Below are 22,383 nucleotides of genomic sequence, written 5' to 3'. Positions count from 1 at the left end.
AAATCCTCGCTGAGGCTTTGACCTCAGGGGTGACCCCTGCAAGAGGTGAGGGTGTGAGTTACATGGGTGACTAGGAGGAAGAGCATTCCGAGTGGAGGGGACAGCGAGTGCAAAGGCCCTGAGGTGGGGAGAGCATGCCTGGTGTCTGAGGAACAGTAAGGAGGCCAGTGTGGCTACAGAAGTGGATGAGAGAGTAGGGAGGTCAGAGAGGTAACAGGGGAAGCGGGGTCGGAGGCTTTAACAGAGGATGTCAAGGTCAAAACGATACGAAGGAGAGGTGAGAAGATGACCCAGAAGATAAGGCTCTTCTACTGAGGAAACTGAGGCACAAGCAACAGGGTGTCAGGACAGGCAGACAGAAGAATGTGGTGTGAAGGAGAGTCTGTGTGGATACAGACCTTACACACAGTGACACACAGTGACAAAGCTGTGGCTCTCTCATGAGAAGTCTGGCAAAAGCTGGTGCCGTGGCAGGTAGCTGGATAACATCAAAGGTGGTAGAAACTGGTCTGGAGCAGACTCAGAAAGCCTGGACTCCCCGGCTGTGCCATGCACTTGCTGAGTGATGCTGGGGCGCATGTCCTTATCTGTGGGGTGAGGCAGCAGAACAAGGTACCTTGTACAGAACTTTCTGGAAGCCTCAGATTCTGTTATTCCTCCCATTCTTCTCTTTCCGAGGATAAACTAGCTGCGGCTACTCTTAAACAACGCAAAGAAGACTCTGTGGGGTTACAGCGAGCATGTCCGCGTCACACAGCCAGGTGGACTTTGAGCCTTGGGTCCCAGGCTGAGAGCAAAGCAGACAGCCCCTGAGGTCAAGAGGTGACCCCTCCCCGCTCCTGTACTGCCTCCTTTGAGAGCCACGGAGGACACAGTGTATCGATCAACGGAGCTCACCTAGATGAAGCGGAGAGGGAGTCACAGCCCCAGCTATACTTTAGAATCACGCAGGAAGTTAATACCCGGGTCCCGCTGCGGGCAAATGAGTTCCGTTCTTTCAGGGTGGGGAGAGGAACAGCTCTCTCCAGGGGTCCTGACTGGGCTCCTCTGAGGGAAAGACAAAATAGGTTGATTCAGGCTTGACATACACGTGTAGAGTGCTCCCCACAGGCGGGGTACTTTCACTTGCTCATTTTTGACCCTTCCAGAGCCTTGGAGGAGGGATTTTCCTCCCATTTTGCAGAGGAGGAAACCAAGGCTTGGTCGGAGAGGTTGACACACATACAGTTGACCCTTGAATGACACAGGTTTGGAATGTGGGTCCATTACATGTGGATATTTTACAGTACCGGGCTGTAAATGAATTTCCTCTTCCTTATGATTGCCCTAATAACATTTTCTTTTCTCTAGCTTACTTTACTGTAAGAATACAGCAGAGAAAACATGTAACATGCCAAGTATGTGTTCACTGACTGTTTATGTTATCCGTAAGACTTCCAGTCAACGGTAGGCTGTTGTACTTAAGTGTTTGGGGAGTCAAAAGTTATATGCAGATTTCTGCACAGGAGGTTGGCACCTCTAACCCCCACATTGTTCAAGGGTCAACTATATTTTGTATTTATATGTATTACACACTGTGTTCTCAAAATAAAAGAAGCTAGAGAAAAGAAAATGTTAAGAAAATCATAAGGAAGAGAAACACATTTACAGGACTGCACTGTAGTTATTGAAAACACTCTATGTTAAGTGGACACACGGTTCAAACTCATGTTGTTCAAGGGTCAACTGTACTCCTGAGCCCCTGCCGCCCCTGCAGTGGGAGGTAGATTTAAAGAAGAAGAAAGTAAGGCTCAGAGAGGTTAAGTACCTTGCCCAAAGCCACACAGACCATATATGGCAGAGTCAGCACTTCCTGCCAGCCCAGGTTGCTAAAAAAACAATTTCTCTTGCAGTCGTTCTAGCTAAACGTCCCACTCCCCAAATACCCATCTGGGGCTGTGGTTTTTGCTAAAGGGATATAGTGGAGTCATTACCAGACTCTGAAGAGATAAAGCATTGCAAATTGAATGAGAAAATCTATTTTCACATCCTGATGAAGACATAACTGACACTGAATTGTTTTAGAGGAAAACACAGCCCCTGGTTTTCTCCTTTTTTTTAAAAAAAAAACTTGGAGTTATAGCTTTAGAAAAATAGAAGCAGCTGACTATCATAGATAAAAATGCCCTTTTGCCTAATGGGATCTTTAATAAGGAATCCTAATTAATTCTCCTGAATAGAGAACTTTTACACTGGTGTTATCTCAGCCCGGTGCTGATGGGCCTGGTTATTTCCAGATACAGAATAATGAATCTTTTCCAGCTGGGCTAGGAGTCGCCAGAGACTTGTCAACTTCCCTGGAAGGTAATTACTTGCCAGGGCAGCGGGAGCTGGAGGGGAGCTGGGGGAGGGTAATTACCAGCTGGGGGGCTGGGGGCGTTTTGAGGGGAGCCGAGGAGGGCATCGATGGGCAAGGGCTGGGAGACACAACTGGGAAGGAAATTGCTAGTGGAAGAATGGAAGCCACGTTAGCATCCAGGATGTCATCCGCAGCTCGGAGCCAGGCCTAAGGGACACTTGCCTTTATGTGAAAAACGCCACTTGATGGAGCTTGACAGATTCTGATAATTGCAAGAGCTGAACGGGCAGCCAACAGAAGTCAGGAAGTGGGCCTGCCTGCGTCTCTTCTTGGCTGGGGCAAAGGCTGGGCTGTCACTGCCCGGGGACCTTCATGGCGTCCTTAAAGACAGCACTAAATGAACAGGGTTATCTGGACAACTCAGGCCTCAGACCAGCAACGAGAAGGACGTGGCTGAATGACATGGGCCATTTGTCTGCAGTGACAGGGCTCTCCTACCGGGGAAGGCCGCCGGCAGTCTGTCCTGTGCTCGCAGGGCGTCTTCTAGGTAGCGGCAGACGAGGTCTCGATGAGCCTGGCTGCGGGGAAGCCGGCCCCCAGCTCCAACCAAGCCCAGCCCAAAGGACAAAAGCAGCACAAGGGAAAACAGGAGCGAGGCTTGAGCTCCGGGGCGCCCTTCCCCAACACCCAAAGTCTTCCCAGCCTGGAATCCCTACCTCAGTCCCGAGGGGCAGAAAGGGTAAGAGGCTGGAAGGCAAAGGGCCCTGGCGTCAACCTGCAAGTTCCCAGCTCTGTGACCTTGGGCATGTGACCTCATGGAGCCTCAGTTTCTCACAGTTACTTAGAGATGCAAAGGAAAGATTCGATGTAAACGCCTGGCCCGGAGTGGACACTCTGTAAAGAGTACCTGTCTTTTCTTCTTGAAATCCTCCAGGAAACAAATTATTGATTACCAAAGTGGGGGAGAGGGCAGAAAGGGGAGGGATGGGCAAAATCGGTGAAGGGGATTAAGAGGTAAATATTTCCAGTTATAAAAGAAACAAGTCATGGGAATGTAATGTACAGCCTAGGGAATAAGAGTCTATAATACTGTAATAACTTTGTGTGGTGACAGATGGTAACTAGACTTATCATGGGGATCATTTCATAATGCATAAAAATATCCAATCACTATGATATACACCTGGAACTAAACAGGATATTGTATGTCAATTATACTCCAATAAAAAAGAAACATTAAAAATAAATAAATTAGTGAATAATCAAATACAGAAAACAACAACAAAACCCTCCAAGTTCCAGAAAAATCACCTTGGGGGAGGCGGTGGATCCTGTTGGAGGGGAATCTGCGGTGTTGTGTTTATACATGAGAATTTAGGAAGTCTGTGCACCAAGATGCATGTTCCCGGCAGGTTGAGTGGGGAGGGGAGAGTGTGAAGGACCCACCACTTGCCTTATAAAACTGTGGGGCGGGTGATGTTCAGAAACCGAGCACCCTGCTCGGGAAAAGTGTCAAAGCCATATTGTCCACCCTGGTCTTTCCCTGTGCCCTCCAGGCTACCACCCAAATGGCCCTGGGATCTCGGAGCTGCCTGGCCCAGAGCGTGATGACCATCTCTTGCCTCCCGTTCGGGTCCAGCCCCCAGATGCCTCCCCGACTGACCAGCTGAGAGGCTGAGACCCACAACACCTGGGAACCTCTGAAGGAAGCAGTGTGCAGTCACCTGTCTGCACAGCGCACAGGCTGGGAGGCTGCTGGAGTGGAGTGGGGGTGGGGGGGGCAGGGTGAACAGGGGCAGGTTGGGGCAGCACGTGGGGTAGAGGAGGCCCTTCCAGGTGCTTTAGCCATGCAAGGTCAGAGAAAGGACACAAGCAGGATTTAAACGCTGGGAAGCTGGGCCTGTTCAAAGTCTTTCACGGCAAATGTTTCTTGTACCTGTATGCAAGGCCCCAAGAGAGTAAGTTAACTGCGGTCATGTGATTATTGGCAGCAGAGCCAGGATTTGAACCCAACACTAACTCCTAAAGCCATGCTCTCTTCCTTACTCTGCACTGCTTTCCCTGAGGTTCAGAGCTGAGCAGGGAGTCCTGGGGATCTTTCCCAGGGTGCCGGAGGGGAGACCCTGATACTTGATTCCTCTCTGCAGACCTGGGCTCAGGAAGCAGAGCTGGGAGTCCAGCAGGCCAAGCCCTTGCTACTCCCCACTTGGGCCATGGACACCTGGAGTCATGGCAGCATGGAAAAGAATATGGGCATCTCAGTAGGAGGACCAAGCCCCCTGGAGACCTAGCATGGGGCTGGGAGTGCTCAGCACCCAACTTGGGAGTTAGCCCATGTGTTCCACCGACAAACATCCTCTAGATGGGCCTGTCACAGACATCCTCCACCTTCCTAGAGCTGGCGACATAGAATGTCAGGAAAGACCTGGGAGATGGGAGAAGTGCTGTGCAGAAACCACATTACCCCAACCCCCCACATGGGGAGCAGCCCCCAAGGTTCCATGGTTTGCCCTAGGAACACAAAAGACACTAGTCTACTTCTAGCCAAAACTGAATGCTTGATTCAAGGGCCAGGGACTGGCTGCAGGTTGGACTGTCCTGGGACATGAGGAGAAGATCCCTGGAGGATCAGCAGTGCAGGGTGGGCGGGGGCTGTTCTCTGTGGGCTAGGACCCAACACTGACTCACCAGGGCCCATGCAGGGAGGGCAGAGAGGACAGGGAGACTTGAGAAGAGAAAACCAAAAAGCCATGTCAACGATGGGGTCAGAACAGAAAAGGAATCAGAGCTCAGAGGAACAGAAGGCAGGGGTGGGTGGGTGGGTGTGGACCAGGGTTTAGGGTGTAGAGAGCCAGGGCCCAAATCCCGACTCAGACACTTCCTAGCTGTATGACTTCTGGCAGGTGTCTTAACCTCTTGGAGTCAGCTTTTCTACCCGAAAAACAGGGAGGATGATACATTCTTTCATAAGAGCTTTGTAGGGATTTAAATGGGATAATGCATGTGACACCCTTAGCACAGGGCCTGAAACACAGTGGCTCTTAAAGATTATTCCACTCCTCAAGGCAGGAAGGAAGCAGATAATGAGACTTGGAAGAGACCAGATGGACTGTACCAGTGCCCGCTCAAAGAGCAAGATGTGACCCCTGGAATGGCTGGCCTAGGATCCACAGAGGGAACGTCATGGGAAGAACCCAGCTGGAGAGGGCAGTGCACAGGGGAAGAGAAAGCTAAGCCTCTGAGACTCAATTTCTTCATCTGCAAAGTGGGTATGCAAATACCTAACCCGCAGATGGTAGTAAAGGTTCAGTGAGACGAGATGTGTGATGTCATTCAGTGCAGAAACCAGCTGGCTCATAGAGGCAATCAAGGGACCCTCCTACCTCAGCGCCCCCATCCCCCTGAAGCACCATCTCACCACCATCAAAAAGAAAGGCATATGGCACTTAGATTCACCCTGTCTGGTCTCAGGGCCTTTTGGTAACAGGATGAATGTCAAGACAAATAAACAGGCAAATAGTTTCTTGATTATTCAACAGATTGTCAGGGATTGTCAGATTTGGCTAAGCACTGAGGATTCAGAGATGATGGGTAAGTTCCTGGTCTTTAAGAGTTTATGTTGGAAGAAGGATGCCAGAGAAGCTAAGTGGCTTATGCCAGCGCAGCAGGAACCTGGCAGAGGGTGGGGACAGAGACACCACCACGTCTCAAGTTTTCAGAAAGGAGACAGCCTTTGCTTAGGCTCACATCAGGTAGACAAGGAGGTGAGGCTAGACTTCAAAGCCAGAGGGTTGGGACTTTCTAGTTCAGCATTGTAATTGCAGGGCTTAACACAGAGCTTGACACAGAGTAGGCAGGCAAAAATCATTTCTTTTTTTTTTAATGTTTACTTATTTTTGAGAGAGAGAGAGAGTGAAAGTGGGAAAGGGACAGAGAGAAAGAGGGAGACACAGAATCCAAGCAGGCTTCAGGCTCTGGGCTATCAGCACAGAGTCCGATGCAGGGCTCGAACTCACGAACCGCGCGATCACAACCTGAGCTGAAGTCAGATGCTCAACCGACTGAGCCACCCAGGCACCCCCCAGGCAAAAATCATTTGTTAAATAAATTAATAAAAATTAATAAAAAACAATATTGAGGAGTCAATGTGCCTCATTTTATGTAAAAGATATGCTTGCCCAAACTGGTATGTAAACCATAACCAAACATATAAGCCAAATGCAACCCAGGAATTTCCACGCCAAGAAATTAAAACACGGAACCATGCATGAAAAGATGAATCATTTCATAATGAGCAAAAATCCACCCCCTCCATATTATTGCTCTGGAAAGTTCTGTTTAGGTCTAGCGTGGCTCTTAAACTTTAATCTGCTTCAGAACACCTGGGAGAACGGTTACGAATACCGAATTTAGGCCCCATCCTCAGAAATTTCAGAGGTAGTCACCTAGGGTAGAACCCAGGATTCTGCATTCTAAACACCATCCAGGCAAGTCTGGGGAAGACAATCAAGTCATGAGAAGCTCATTTCTTATTTCACTCTGGGATGTCCTTCATTATCTCTTTCCTAAAAGCCTAGCATGCTTCACCAGTTCATGATTTCCACCTTGGTGCAGAGATCCCATGGGGAGCGTTCAAACTACATCTGCCTGGGTCCCACCCCAGGCCGGCTGGTTCTAACAAGCATCGGGGTTGCACTAACTTCACTGAATCCTATATCCCTGCACCTTTTCTCTCTCTGGCCCAGAGATCAATGTCAACAGACACCTCAGGCTGTCTCTGACTCTCCCCGTCAGCCACATCTCCGATGACCTGAAGTGGAATCTGGAAGAAAGAGGAAATCGCATGCAGAGCCTGCCTTTGAGGACAGAGGCTACAGACTGAGGATGAGAAGGGTCGCCAGCGGTCACCGAGTTCACCTGGCAACGGGGAACGGAACGGGGAACATGTTCATCACCCTCTGATTGCCTTTTCCCCCGTTTCCCTGGGGTTTGTAGGCAGGAGGCAAAGAGTACTAGAAGGACTCCTAGTGGGACAGGTTGCCAGTAAATTGATTCTGCCCCAACCCCAGGGCCGGCTGTGAGCAGTGCCCATCAAATCCCTCACCTCCTTATTGCCAGGCCCAGCGTGCTGCCGCTCAGAGGAAGTGAAAGGGGTAGCTGAAACTGATGTGGCTGCAGAAACTGACATCAGGTGCCAGACACCCATTTGCTTAACAAACTGGCTAATTTTACCCTCTGTCTCTCAGACCAGAACTCTTTTGAAGGGAAGGAACAAAAAAGAAAGAAAGTGATATTTAACACATTTCTATTTCTGTGCTACACAGTCTCTCTCTGAGGTTGCAAGTTTGAGCCTAATTGATTTCTTCGTCAAAAGGGAAAAAGAAAGACAAAAAGGAAAAACAAACAACTGCGAACCCTTACCTCACTCACACTGCAATCAAACCTCTCCAGTTCTGTCGACTGCTGAGCTTTTTATTTTTTAACACTGGCCAAGTGACTTGCATAATTTAAGATCCTTTCTAGCACTGATCAGCCTGCTCTGGCCAAGCAGTTTGCTGATTAATTATTAATCAGACTGAGTTTAGGATGAATAATCAGCAAGAGTCAGGGCTAATTTGCAAATGTCCCCCAGGAAGGTTATCACTTAAAATATTTGGTGGAGAGGCTCCACGTTAACCTTTGCAATTAGCCACAGGACATTGTTACTGGTGAGACAGAAGCAGGTCTCTCCTCCAAACAAGCCAAACTTGTACACCTACTAAGTGCCAAGAACTGCGTTTAGGCTCTTTCAAGGTTCTGCAGGCAGTGGTGGGGAAGGGGAGGGGCACAGAAAAGAAACACACACATAATAGGCAAGCAAGAAAACATCTAGTATTGACAAATGCCTAAAATAAAATAAGATGCTGAGATAGTGAGTGAGGGTTACTTTAGATTTCATGCAAAGGGAAGGCCTTTCTAAGGACAGAAGATTTAAGTGGAATTTTTGCATTTAAAAAAGATGGGTCTTAAAAAATAACCTCACTTTGAAGGAAGAGAATCTTAAGCCCTGGGAGCAGCTAGTGCAGAGGCTCTAGGAGGAAGACTGCTCAGCCCATCAAGGGACAAGAGGAAGGTGAGTGCAGCTGGGGCACAGTGACGGGGTGGGAGCGATAGAGGGAAGTCAAGGAGTTGGGCAGTGACCCAGTAACGGAGAGTCTTTTTGTAGGATGTTACTCTAAGTGCCATGGGAAGTTGTTGGCAAGCCTTAAACAAGGGAGACATGATGTGATGTATATAAACATCAGTCATCCGAGTTGCCGTATGGAGAATGGATTACAGGAGGGACAGAAGCAGGAAGACAAGGCCACTGAGCAGCCAGAGATGCTGGGGCAGAGAATGGGCACAAGCAGTTTCCTCTTTGGAGCAGACAGGTGGAGAAGGCTGGGCAGAGGACAGGTTAGGGGTGAGGAGGGAATGAGAAACCAATGTCCGTGGACTGAAGAATAAATCAACAAAATGTGATATGTATATACCAGAGAGTATTATTCAGCCTTAAAAGGGAGTAGAATTCTGGCACGTGCTATAACATGGATGAAATCTGACATCATCATCAGTGAAATAAGCCCACACAAAAGAAGAAATACTGTATAATTCCACTTAAAACGAAATACCTAGAGTAGTCCAATTCATAGAGACAGAAAAGTGGTTATCAGGGGATGGGAACAGGTGGGGTGTTATTTAATGGGGACAGAGGTTCAGTTTGAGGTGAGAAAGTTCCAGAGATGGATGGAGGTGCTGGGCGTACAACCATGTGAATGTACTTAATGCCACTCAATTGTAAATCCAGAAATGATTACAATGGTAAATTTTATGTGTATTTTACCACAATAAAAAATCTGCTTGGAAGTGTTCATTTTGAGATTCCTGTTAAGGTTTTCAGATTCCAGTTAAGATATAGGGAGCCCAGGAGGTTCCTCAAGCCTGGACATTTAAATCGAGTGCCAATGGCATATAAAGAAAATGATGCTGAAAGACAAAATGTGATTTGCTGAGGTTACCTGGGAAAGAGGGCAAATGGAGAAGAGGAGGGTTTCCTGGACCGCCTGGGCAGTCCACGTGTAAGGGCTGGACAGAGGCTGGACAGTGGAAGAGACAGAAAAGGAGGTAGAACAGGAGTGGCCATAGGTAGCTAGCTGTGTCATTCCATGTCAGCCAAGAGAACGGTTCAAGAAGGACAGATGACCAATATCGTGTGTTGCCTAGAGGCCAAGTCCAGGGACAATGGAGAAGCAACAACGAATTTTGCAACCTGGAGGTCACTGGCAATCTTATCAAGGTCACTTTTAGTGGCAGGTGGGGCAGACCCTGAGAAAGGGTCCATTTCCAGTAACTGGCAGTAGCTGATTGGGCATGAGTAACGGGGTTTTGGTGTGCACTGGCTTTTTTATTTTAGACAATAGATATTAGAACATGTCTCTGTGCTGCTAGCGGTACTCAGGAGAAGAAAAATAATAATGAATGTGAGAAGAAGGAGATGAATTTAGTAGGGGAAGTCTTTGGGGAATATGAGGTCTGGAACATAAAAGGAGGGGCTGGCTTTTTTACAGGAGCCAGGACATCACGTCTACTGAAATATGAGGCGTGGCAGAAAGATACTGATTCACCAGCCATTTCATCTGTGCATCATGTTTCCAGGCTCCTTTACAGCTAGGCTGGACCACGTGGTTATTTCTGGCCAATGAAATACGAGGTGGGCGATGTGTCTCTCTCTGGGCTGGGGCAGTGAAAAGCCCATGCTAGGTTCTCCACTCTTCTTCCCTGCCATGGCAGTGGGGAAGGCCACATACTCTGGGTGGTGCATCTATAAGACGGTGGAACTTCCTTGAGACTGGACACCCGCCTGCATTTCCATGTGGATCAGAGTCACTCCCGACTGACCCATGGCAGTCATGTAGCATGAGTGAAAAAGAAACCTTTGTGGTGTTACACCATGTGTTGAATTGCAGGGTTAATGAAGTTCAGAGAAGGAAATGGCAAGAGATGAGGCTGCGGTGATAGGCAGGGTTGGATCAAAAAGGGCCTTATCAATGGCTGGAATTTTATTCCACAGACAATGGAAAATGATTGAAAGTTTCTGCCTGAGGCTTAGCATGTCAGATATGCATTTTAATTAAACCATTCTGGTAACAGTGGGGAGGCTGAATTGAAGAGTGCCAAGAAGCTAGGAGATCAGTAAGGAGGCTATTACAACCCACAAAGAAGAAAAGATGATGGGCTGAACTGGGGGAGTGACAGTAAAGATGGAAAAATATGTTACAGGAGGTACACTGGGAGACCTCAGAGAACAGGGATGGTTCCCAGATTCTTGGATGACTAGGTAGAGTGGAGTACCATAAACTAAGACAGGAAACAGACTCTGACCATTTTAGTAGCCAAGTATGAGTGAAGTTGGGACATGCTGAATTGGAGATATTGGTGGATGTCACGGTGGAGATGTCCAACAGGTGTTGGCTCTACAGTTTGCTGCTCAGGAGGAGGCCAGGCTGGGAAGCCAGATTCGGGAGTTCTAAACAAACAGGTGGTACCTGAAGCCATGAGAGCAGAGAAGAGTACCCAGGGAGAGTGTGGGCGATGAGGACAGCAGTAAGACAAGAGCAGAGTCTTGGGGACATCAAAGGAAACAGAAGAAATGGTCAGAGAGGTCCAAGAAGCATCAGAGAGAGCAGCATAAAGTGAAGAGAAAGTTCTAAAAGGAGAAAATGACCAACGATGTAAGGGAATGCGGAGGTGCCAGTAAGAGGAGACCTAAAACCTATCTTGTGGATTTGGCACTGGAAGTGGTTAGTGTTTGGGGTGAGGGGTGCTTCTCTGACAATAATCTTAATGTGAATGTTTTCAGGGGAAGGCAGGGGATAGAAGCCATGGAGAAGCAGGTGAGGAATTAATGCCGATAGAGGACTCCAAGGAAGACCACTGGTCCAAGACCTCGAATGAGAAGTTCCTGGAGGTGATGGAGTTCTACTCCTCCAGGAAGCCTCCCACTTTTCAAGCCAACCTGGCCCTCTCACTTCCCAGATGATGAGATCTGCTGACTTCAACAGTGATCATCTGTCATTTCATCAGATTGTCAATGGCTGGTTTTCTGTGGGAATCCTGCTTCCCTGGTGAGTCTGGGAGGGTCACACACTGGCCACCCAGCCACTGAATGAGGAAAAGCTGGAATGAAAGAAGTATAGGCTCAGGGTTGGAACTAAGGGCTTATGTCAGGCTCAGGAAGCCAGAAAAAAATCGTAGGAGCAAGAGACAGGTAAAATCACGGCGAACCATGGGGTAAGAGAGGCCAAGAGGGAGTCCCACAAAGTTTTATGGCCAAGCATGAAAAGAGAGACCAGGGATGGGGTCTTGAACATTCTAAATGAACTGAGGTCATTCTGGAAGGCAGGTTTTGCCAGAATGAGAGGCCTCTGGAAGGGCCCAGAACAGCTCCTTCCATCTGTCTTAGCGGCACCATCAGGCATCTGGCAGATCCTTGAGAGAGAGGTCGAAAAGAGCATCTTGTTGTCTGGTGCCCTTCCCAGTCCTGGCACGGGCCCCCGCACAGACGATGTACTTAGTACAAACTTGTTGCATGCAGTCAGTGCAGACGATGTACTTAGTGCAAACCTACTGCATGCAGTCGGCCCCACGGGGGGTGAGACAGCTGCCTGACCTTGGCTTCCCACACACAGGACTTTGCCAAATCACAAGCCCTAGCAGAGCCGCTGTGCCAACGGTGGACAGCCCCGGCTCATTTCTTGCTCCTTCTAGCTGTGGCTTTTGTTCTCTTTCTGAGAACAAGTTCTCACCCAGGGGAGCAAGGAAGTCACGCTGATACTCTGTGGAGAGTGCAGGGGCCCTGGCCCTGACTCTCCAGACATGTTCTGCCAACAGCATGCTAGGGCACTAATCCTTTCCTAGCGTTCGGCTGTGGGGCTTGGAATGCTATTTCCAACTCTGGGAGATATGGAAGATGAGATTTTAAAGGGCTGGTTATTTATGGCCTGGCTCCTGATGGCTACAACAGATGCAATTTCATGGGCTCCATCAGAAGAGAACAGCTTCTTGGGGTGGCTTAAAGAATTGTGATGTGGCAGGGAAGGAGGGGGAAGCAAGGGCCTCAAGAACCCACAGGAAGGCAGGTGCTTGTGTCTCATCCCCCTACTGGTTCCAAGTGCTACTGGGTTCGGCAGCCTTGGTCATGTTCCATCTCAGCTGCTTCCTGAGCATCTCTGTCGGCTTGAGACCTTGTCCCTACCTTGCTCTTGACATTAAAACAAGCTGAAACCCCAGAAGACAGGCATTAGGCCCATGACACTCCCATGTATGAAGTTTAAGGACATATAGGACATCGTGATGATGGACTTTTACAGGTGCAATTCCCTCCACCCTGAAATGCTGGTCCCTGAATTCTTCCCGCTGTGGCTCTTGCTCAATAGTCAGGTCTCTGCTTAAATCTGACCCCCCCAGAGAGGCCTCCCCCGGCTCATTTATCTTAATCGGGCCCCACTGCTACTATTCCCCACCTTGTTCATTTCCTTCACGGCACTCAACACGAGTGAATTTTTTATTTGTTTTGTGGCTTTATTAGTATAGGTCTCCCCAGGTAAACCAGAAGTCCCACAAAAGCAGAGTCTGTATCTGTCTCCTCCACTACTATAATTCCATGCCAAGCCCAATGCCAGGCAATAGAAGGGCCTACGTAATCTGCTTGAATGGATACATTATGAAGGAAAGTTTGGTGATAAAGGCTGACGGCAATGATGGAGACACTGCCGAGAACGATGGTGCCGGGCTGTTCCGGACAATAACTTCTCAAAGCCTTGCCACAGTATTTACCCGAACACCATTTTTTAGGCACAGCTGTTGATTTCCCCTGACCATCTCCATTACAGATCCCCCAAAAACTGTGTATCAATAACCAAGAGCACCTGTGTCTCTGTATCCAGGCTCATCTCCTTCCTTGCTGTGGCCTTGACTTCCTTCTCTGTGCCTATTTTGCCCTGGGGAGGCCAGAGAGCATCACCATCCCCCACTCCACCAAGCCCTCTGCTGGTGAAGAATCCTAACAGTCATTAGGCAGGAACTTGGGGATCACCTCAGACTCTCCCCTGTCTCCATTCCTCCTTTCCAATGAACCTCCCAAAGCAATTGATTCTGCATCTGAGATGTGGCTTGGTTCCACCCCATCCTCTTCATCCCTTCACAGCTGCCATAATTCAAGGTTGGATCGTCTCTTGGCTGAGTGGTCACAAAAAAGTTTTATAGCTGGTTTCTTGGACCCAATTAAAACTCAGAGCGACTATGTTACATCTCCGCTTAGAACACTTCCATTGCCTTCTACAGTCTTTGGAATCCCCTCCCAGCTTATGAACATCGGACAAGGTTCTTAGTGACCCACACTCTCCCTGTGCCTACCCTGCACCCACTTGCAATGCCCCCAACACACCAGGGTCCTTTCCTGCTCTGTGACAGTGGCAAACTCTAATTCCTGCGTTGAATTCAAAAGTCACCCCTTCTGGGATTCATTCATCTGAGTCCTTCTAGCAGCCCCTCCCATCATGATAGGAAGACTTTATCTTCTCAGTGACCCAATTTTCCTTTGGTGAACCACCCCTCCCCCACTCCCAGCCAGGGGGTTTGAGCAGGACAGATAGTCATGTGACCTAGGCCTGGTCATTGAGAACACTCTCTGTGGACACTGGTGTTGAGGCCTGAGCACATGGCTCAATCTGGTCCAATTAAGGTTCATCTGAGGGCTTTTGTGGGAACCATCGGGAAAGAGAAGCTTCCTTTTTGCTGGGATTGCTAAACCAGCAGAATGGAGGGAGCTGATGGTGGTTGCCTTTGCTCCCTCATGGGGAAAGCATGCCTGAGAAAGCTGACACATAAGAGAGCAAAGCTGTGGGAGGGAGAGAAACACATTCTGATAATATTATTTGCATACCTTGATCCAGCAATCCCTGAAGCCAATCCCTCGACTTTTCAGTTACAGAAGCCAACACATTCCCTTTTTAGCTTGAGTCAGCTGGAGGTGGGTATCTATTTCTTGAACCAAAAGAATACTATTACATTTTTCTTTTCAGTCTCTATGGGAGCTTCTTTATACCTTTTAGTAAAGGCATCTAACATATGATATTGTCAAGCATTTAATTATATTCTGCTTCTTCACCCTGACTGTGAGCTCCAGGGTCCAGCATGATACATGGCTATTACATAAACATTTGCGGAGGGAATAAACAACTCCTTGGGGATAGGACTGTGTCTTTGTCTCCCTAGCACCTAGGAGAGCCTAGTTCATAGAAGGCTCTCAATAAATGATTACTGAAAATAAATAGGGGAAAAGTAACAAAGAATGTAAATGATCTAAACCAATGGTTTGATAAAGTACATGTGAATGAATAAATAAGTGAATAGTTATTATTAACAAATCCCCATTGGCATGCTGTTCTCATTCTAATTATATCTGAATCTAATGACTCCTGAATGAAATATCTAGTTAAAAGTCGCTGAGATCAAATGGTTCTAGTTGGCTCAAATTTCATGTGTAAAATGCTTAATAATTAAAACAAAGTCTTTCAAAGAGGAAAAAGAATGTTGCTAGCAAAATTTTCAAACTGAATGTCTGTAAAGTAGACGGGAATTTTTGTATCTCCACCTACAAAAACAAAAGCAAAAAAAAAAATGAAGGGGAACAAAGCAAAGAAAAATCTCAGAGCTGGATCCAGAGAGTAGGCTGAACCTGCTTTCCAGGGAAATTCTCTTTCTAGAAACAGCCCGGGGTCTATGGGGTGGCCCCGGGGGCAGGAAATCCAGACAGTACAGCAGAGTTTCCTCTATGTTCTCTGGTCAGAGGGGCCAGGTAGGCTCAGAGGCAAGGTGGGTGGGTGCACAGTGGAGAGAATCCTGGGACCACTTCCTGGACCTGTATCCCAGGGATCAGGGGAGCTCCTATTGGGGTGGGGTGCCAGGCTACAGCCCGGGGATGATGCTCTCCTTGCCTCCTCCCCTCCCACATCCAGATAGCACCCACGCTGTGAGGTCTGTCTCAAATGCAGCCCCCACAATAGGGCCTTGCTCCTCCCACCCGAGGGCAGCTTCCTGCAGTATGCCTTGTTTCCTTTCCTACTTAAAGGTTTGGTGGAGGCAAATATATCACATAGAGGTCCACGGGGCTTGGCTTGGGGGGTGGGGACACAGAGAATGCACAGGCAGATTGCAAATGACCCGAGTGAAACAAATAAAGAATGGAAGTCCAGGGGCGCCTGGCTGCCTCAATCAGTTGAGCGTCTGACTCTTGATTTCAGCTCAGGTCATGGTCCCAGGGTCATGGGATCAAGCCCCACATTGGGCTCCATGCTGAGCATGGAGCCTGCTTAAGATTCTCTCTCTCTCTCTCTCTGCCCCTCTCCCCAGCTGGCATGCTCTTCTCTAAAGTAAAATATTGAAAAATTTAAGAATGGGAGTCCAAGTACACTGAAAGGGGCAAGGAAGAGAGGCTGGGAATCACTGGCAGAGACTGACCCACAGCAGGAGAGCCAAGAAGATGGTGGAGAGGCTCCAGGGTCTGCACAGAAACCCCTCATGTGGGAAGGAGCTATGGACTCCTTCTACCAGCCTCCCCACCACAAACACACTTCTGGAAGCCCCCAGGGAAAAGATGGCTTCAATTCTGAGTGCAGGTCAGGCCCTGCCTGCCCTTCCTGCTATAGGAGGAAACTGCCACCTAGCAAAGGAGAGAAGCAGAGAAAGAGAAGGAGCAAAAGAGAGACGAAGGCCCAACTGAATTCTGCAGCAGCGAGATGATGCCGGGCAGAGATGGGCCTCCTCTCTGGGTCCGGTACAGTGGTCCCCTGTCTTCTCCACACTCTCTGCTCCTTCTCCCCTACGCGGCAGGCCCCGGGGAGCAGGTGCTGTGCCTGTACCCCAGTGAAGTGTCCCCTGCTCCTAGCCTGCACCGAGCAGCCACTGTAGCTGCAGCAGTCCACTCTTCTTCCGCTCTTCGGACGAGGCAGCTAACTGGTCAGTCTGGGGCTGGGTCCAGGCGAGAAGGGGTGATGCTGCCTGCAACGTGCCCAAAAATTGCAGCTCTGGGAAGGCAGTTTCAACGAAATCACCACCCTCTCTTCTGACCTTTGCAAGGACATCCTCCGGTCTGACCCAGTCCTCCTTACCTGGGTTTCCAGGCAATTCCCTGGGGAGCTGAATCAGTTGCGGTGACCAGGCTGTGCCTTCCTGCCCGGTGAGAGGCCTCTGAGCTGCCAGGCTGGGAAGAACGGCCTCAGGGGGATCACTAAGAATGGGGCCACCAAGGCTCTGGGCTGCTGGAGACGCCTCACTTATCCTCTTCCCTTCAAAGGGTGAGCCCCTAACTCTGGTCACCATCCCAGGAGTATCATCTCCATTGTGAGCCAGGCAGCAGTTTACGTGTGCAGCCCTTTCAACATGCTTTGTAGGCTGGTGTGATGAGCCCCATTTTTCAGATGTGGAAACTGAGACTCAGAGGCAAGTAAATAGGCTTTAACAACCACTAAGAGGTGGATCAGGGTTTTGAGCTCAAGTCTGTCTGGCTCCCAGACCTGCTCTCTCCTCAGTTAGATGCCAAGATACACAGACCCCCTCTCCTATTCTTGGAGGGGATATCTGGCTTTCTCTCCTTCCTTGTAGCCCCAGAAGAAGAGCCTGGAGAGATTCAAATGGAGAGTGACAAGCATGAGGCAGAGGAAGGAGAGCAGAGATTCTAGCTCTTGTGTCTTCTCGGTGGGCTTTAATTCATTGATTTTCTCCACAATGGAGAGGCCAGCTGTATAATGGGCTGGCAATCGCTTGTACTTGTTATAACATGATCCTGCTACCCTCCAGGGACACAGAACCCAGGGTCATAAAAAACTGAGTTTTTAAACCCCAGTTCTGCACCACCACCCACCCCAGTCCCAGCCATCTGAAAAAGTCCAGGGGCCTCATGAGGAACTTTAGCAACGGTGAGAGTTTTTCCTAGCATTTGAGGAGAAGGAATGGGGCTCCATGAAGAACAGAGCCAACTGACTTGGTCAGAGCAGAACAAAGCTGCCCACCCCCATCCCCCGCACCAAGAAGGATCAGTGAGAGAGTACCTGGTCCCTAAACTGAGTTCAGTGAACTAGAGACAGAAGAGCATATGCGTAAGAGCGGCTGACGTGGCGCAATATACGGTGGTGACTTGGAGGGGCATGTGTCAAGGGTGATGTGTGTGTGTGTGTGTGTGTGTGTGTGTGTGTGTGTGTGTGTTTGTGCACGCGCACGCATGCAGTTGGGGAGGAATCCAAATACACTATCTGGATTGTAACTTTCAGTTCAAACGCAGCTTTTGCTCACAGTCAATCACAAAATAAAAGTTAAAACGAAAATTAAAAAAGCAATTAACATCAGAGGGAGTACATCTAAAATACTTGGGGACCTCTCAACATGTCATAGTTACAGGGTTCAGGGCTCACCATCCTAACAGCCTTTTCCTGTCCAAGACGTGTACTGCCCGATTCCCTGTGGCCACTCAGGGACCGGGAAACAGGAAGAAGCAGTGCGCTGGCTGATGTACGCACACCACGTGCTCTGTGGTTCCGGGCACACACCGCTATTTCTGTGCGCTCCGCCCACCTGCCTTCCTCCGCGCCAGCGCATAGCTGCCAACTGATTATATCCTGCTACGTTTTTGGCTTTGAATTGTCCTTTGTTTTGTGAAATAACGTTCTGAGGAGTTGGCAGGTTTCTTTCTAATGTCCTCACTTGGCAAAATTAAAAAAAAAAAAATATATATATATATATATATAATCTCAACCCTCCATTTCCTCAATTGTTTGGCAATTTTACTTGCCTACGAAATCCAAACAACCGGAACCCCCAATTAAAAGTCTCCTGCTCTTGGCCCATTGGGGAGGAGAGTGTGGAAACTGAGTCAGGAACATTCTAGGCCCCACCCACAACCCTGAATCAGTGGGAATCTGCTATCTGGTAAAGGAGGTAGTGGATTTTTTTCTCTCGAAGGTATCTCTGTCTTCTCAATAGGTGAAGGGATGCCCAGTTGTTCACATTCATCTTTTCTAACAGGATCTGCAGTCTTTCTATGGCTTGGCACAGAACTCAAGAAAACATCTTAAAATCTTAATGCACGGTGATATAAAGTAGCAACTCATAAACCAGCAGCTTCACAGTTCACAGGGATCCAGGGATCCATAAAGGAGAGGGGCAGGGGAGAAAGCAGGTTCTTTGCACACACGTCTTGAGCCTCCAAGTTTGTTTATCCATAATTGCTATGCAAGTATAAATTAGAACAACAAATGCATCCTGGCTGGAAATGGTGACACCAACCCTATAAATAATTATAACTTAATCTTATAGCAAAGAGTTCTGAATGACTCCCCTAACGATTTCCTCCGCTTAATTCCTTCCCCCACTGAGTGACTTAATAGGAAAAGGAATAGTCTTTAAGATTTGTTTCACTCCAGAAGTTTGGACAATGTGTGGATTCACACCTGGGGGGGCAGAGGCTGTGGGAGACTGCTTGGCCCACGGGTAAACAAGTGAGTCGAAGAGGCCTTGGGGCTGGAAGAGCCAGACCCGGCAGTGCTATTCATCATGGCATCTGCTCATCCAAGTGAAACCTTGGAAACGACCTACTAAGAGATCTGATGAGTACACTGTGTCCTTCTTACGAGAGCATGCCACACAGCCCTGGCGACCCTTCACAAATGGAGCAGGATGTGACATGCTGCCATGGCTACGGAGATGGCCTTTCAAGTCCAACTCTCCTGGGGCTGAAGCCTCGTTCTGCTCCTTATCAGCTGTATGGCTTCAAGCAAGTGACATAACCTCTCTGGACCTCACTTTTCTCATCTGTAAAAGGAGGAAAATGATGCTACCTACTTCATGAAGTTTCTATGAGGAAAGATGAAATTATTGCTGTAAGAGATTAGAACCAAACTAGGACATGCTGACAATAAATGCTCAATAAACGATGCTATTGTCACACCTATTATGTTTTGGAAGCCTCTGCCATAATACAGGGAAAATTTTCATTACATAATTCTAAGTTAAAAATATATAACTACAGGTAGATTTTCAGATCTGAATTTTGTAATATTAAAATATATATAAATAGGCAGCTAGCTTGCTCCAAGCAAAGCAAAAAGGCCAAAGGAGAATATATCAAAGTTTTAATATTTCTTATTCATTTCTCCATACCTTTTTATATTTCCTCTGTTTTCTACAAGAAGCATATGCATTACATTTACAATGATAAAAATAGGTATTTAACAAAGAGGGGTAGGGGGACAGAGGGCCTCCAGGCTGCCAGGTCACTGGGATTCCAGTGCAGAAGAGGGTCACCCGGGCTTTCATCCCCGCTCGTAGCCCCAAATGTCCAGCCACTGTCCCAGACTAGTTGATGGAATAGCCACCTGTACACAGCGGTCTGTCCTTGGCTCACATGCGCTTCTCTCAACCCCCCATCCAGGGTAGTGAATGATCTGGCCAAGTTCACTGGACAAGCTTACGACACCAAGGTCTTCTGACTCCCAGGTCAGATCGCCTTCCACCATACCAGGAAATTTGAGTTCTCCGGGCTACACTGGTCCCCAGACCTCTGAGTCCATATTGGAAGGAATCTGTTCCCATTTTTGCCTCTGAAATAGTCATAACTGGCTCCTGCCATGGGTCTGTCTGATTTTCTCACCCTCAAAGGACCATGTCTTACACAACTGGTGTTTCTATCACAAGGCACAAAACCTGGTCTAAAAGAGGTGTTCAGGAAATGTGCCCCTGCTCCCTCTCCCTCCCCTCCTCCCCATTCACACTGACTGCCACGTCTCCTTCCAGGAGCTATCCTACCCCAACTCTTGCAGTTACCCACTTTCTGAGTCCCTCAGAATCCTCAGGGACACCTCGTTTGCCCTCATCCCCAGGCCCTGAGTCCTGCCTTCCCCCGTGCAGCAATGGAAGTCTGCAAGATGCCATATCTTGTCTGAAGCACATCTGGACACATCCTTCTGTGGGCACCTGGTGTGCTGACACAGGTCCCCCTGTGCCTTCAGCCTGATAACACAGCCACAAGGAGAATAAGAGAGGATATTCTAAGTGCCACACCACCACTCAAAGTTTGTCACCCAAACAGAGTTGAACATTTCCCAAAGCCAGCCCCTGCTTGGGCATGTCCTGTGCATCTAAATCTCGGACAGTACCAGCAACTGGGGCTGATAAGTCTCGTCATCCCTCCACTCCTGAACCCATCATCATCGAGAGTCTCCATGGTGGGTGGGGCACACCACAGAAAAGCCTGTGCATTTTAGTAAAGCCAGAACGACAGGGAGGTTAGTCCTTCCCATCAGAAACTTTGGCGGAATGCCCTGCCCTTCCTTCGCAGGGCCCCGGGAGTGGGAATTTCCACATAAGATTCAATTCCCTTCATTGGATGCTTTGAATACGCCCTGCAGAGATGGAACAGTACTTCAGATCATTGCACGGAGACCCTGTCCACACCCTCAGACCAGGACAGTTTCAGTCTCAGTGCAAGTTACTCCACCAAGGCCCATCATGAAATTCTTCAGCAAGGGTGCACATCACATTGGGTATCAAAATCTCTGTAAAAATGGACCCTGGTTCTAAAAACGTGCAGTGAGTTTTCATTATGATGAGAACCAAACTCATCAACTCATCAGGATGTGGCCAAGGGGCCTCAGACTGCAGGCCCAGATGCCGAGGAGACTGTGGGTGAGCCACAGTTTCCCAAGGGACCAAGGAGGGGACGCAACAGTGTGCTTACCAGAGGGAGGAGCCTTCGGTGCCCGTGACTTCCAGAAAGTCGTAACCGTCCTCCAGCTGGAAGTCAATAAAGACCAGGGCGATGGTGTCTCCCAGTTCGGCCAGGATGGTCCACGTGCAGTCGGCATTGTTATGGTACTCCGAGGGGAAGTGGGGGCTGGAGATGATGCCGCTCTGGCCGCGCAGGGTCCCGCCACAGGCATCATCCGCTGCGGGTGCAAAGAGAAGAGGTTCGGGTGAGGTGGTCTGGTTCCCAGGTCCTGGCACTCGTGGCCTTCACCCGTGACAGGCATAGAGGGTCCCAGAATGTGATGCACAGGCAGGATGGACCAAGATCCTAGTCTGAATTGGCCTAGTAATAGTGGTACCAAACACTTCCATAGCCCTTACCATGTGCCAGGCCCTGTCCTGAGGATTTCAGATAGCATTGTTCTCATTGAAAGATGAGCCAACCAAGGCCCAGGGAGGTTAAGTCACCTACCTAAGGTCACACAACCACTGAGCTGGGATTTGAACTCTGACATTCCGAGTACCACATATACTGCCCTGCCATGAGCCAGCTGCCACATTTATTTCCACGGTCACGACTGTGGTGAATAGGACATCTCTTCCCACCAGATCTTAGTAACACTCCGATGTGGTGAAACTCAACCCAGCACCCTGGGGCAAAACTCAAAGGGTTGCCAGGCCCGACCTCCATCATCCTTCCTCTGGCCCTTCCTTGTCTGCAGGCCAGCTCTGTCCTCGCGCCCCGCATGGTCGGGCCTCCTGGTCTTTGATCACCCCATTCCCTCTGCCAAGGATGCCCTCTGTCCAGAGCAGTTCTCCTCAGGCTTTGAGATCCAACTCTGATGCCACTTCTTGGTAAAGCCTCATTCCCCCAAGTGTTTAGTGACCGCTCTCTCCTCTGGGCTCCCGCAGCAGCGGTCCGACTTCAGACACGGTACTTCGTGCTGAGTGATCTGTTCATACATCTGTCTTCCACTCTGGTTCTGAGCTCCACCAGGAATCCCCAAGGGCAGGGACCATGTTTTACTCATCCTGCCCCAGAACCTGGCAGTCTCACTGCTCCAGCCGAAATCCCAGCTGAGATTTGATATTCAGAAAAAATGATCTGGGAAACATGCTCTGACATAGAATAGTTAAGAACACTGGCTTTTGAATTGTTGCAGACCTCGGTTTGAATCCTTTCCCTGATGCTCACTAGCTGGGTGACACAGTGAGAAGTTATCCAGACT

At 48.8% G+C, this 22,383-nt stretch overlaps 1 protein-coding gene across 1 annotated transcript in view; it reads right to left on the bottom strand.

Moving 5' to 3' along the window:
• CSMD2 (CUB and Sushi multiple domains 2) overlaps positions 1-22,383 on the bottom strand; it is a 600,812-nt gene that overhangs the window by 367,440 nt on the left and 210,989 nt on the right. The window contains exon 5 of the mRNA XM_047870009.1: positions 21,147-21,354. Within this exon, the coding sequence (XP_047725965.1) occupies positions 21,147-21,354 (208 nt within the window). The remainder of the gene's footprint in view (positions 1-21,146; positions 21,355-22,383) is intronic.

Source organism: Prionailurus viverrinus, chromosome C1 (assembly GCF_022837055.1).
Source record: "Prionailurus viverrinus isolate Anna chromosome C1, UM_Priviv_1.0, whole genome shotgun sequence".
Lineage (NCBI taxonomy): Eukaryota > Metazoa > Chordata > Mammalia > Carnivora > Felidae > Prionailurus > Prionailurus viverrinus.
Note: the sequence above shows the minus strand (reverse complement) of the source record. Positions and strands in the feature narration are given on the sequence as shown.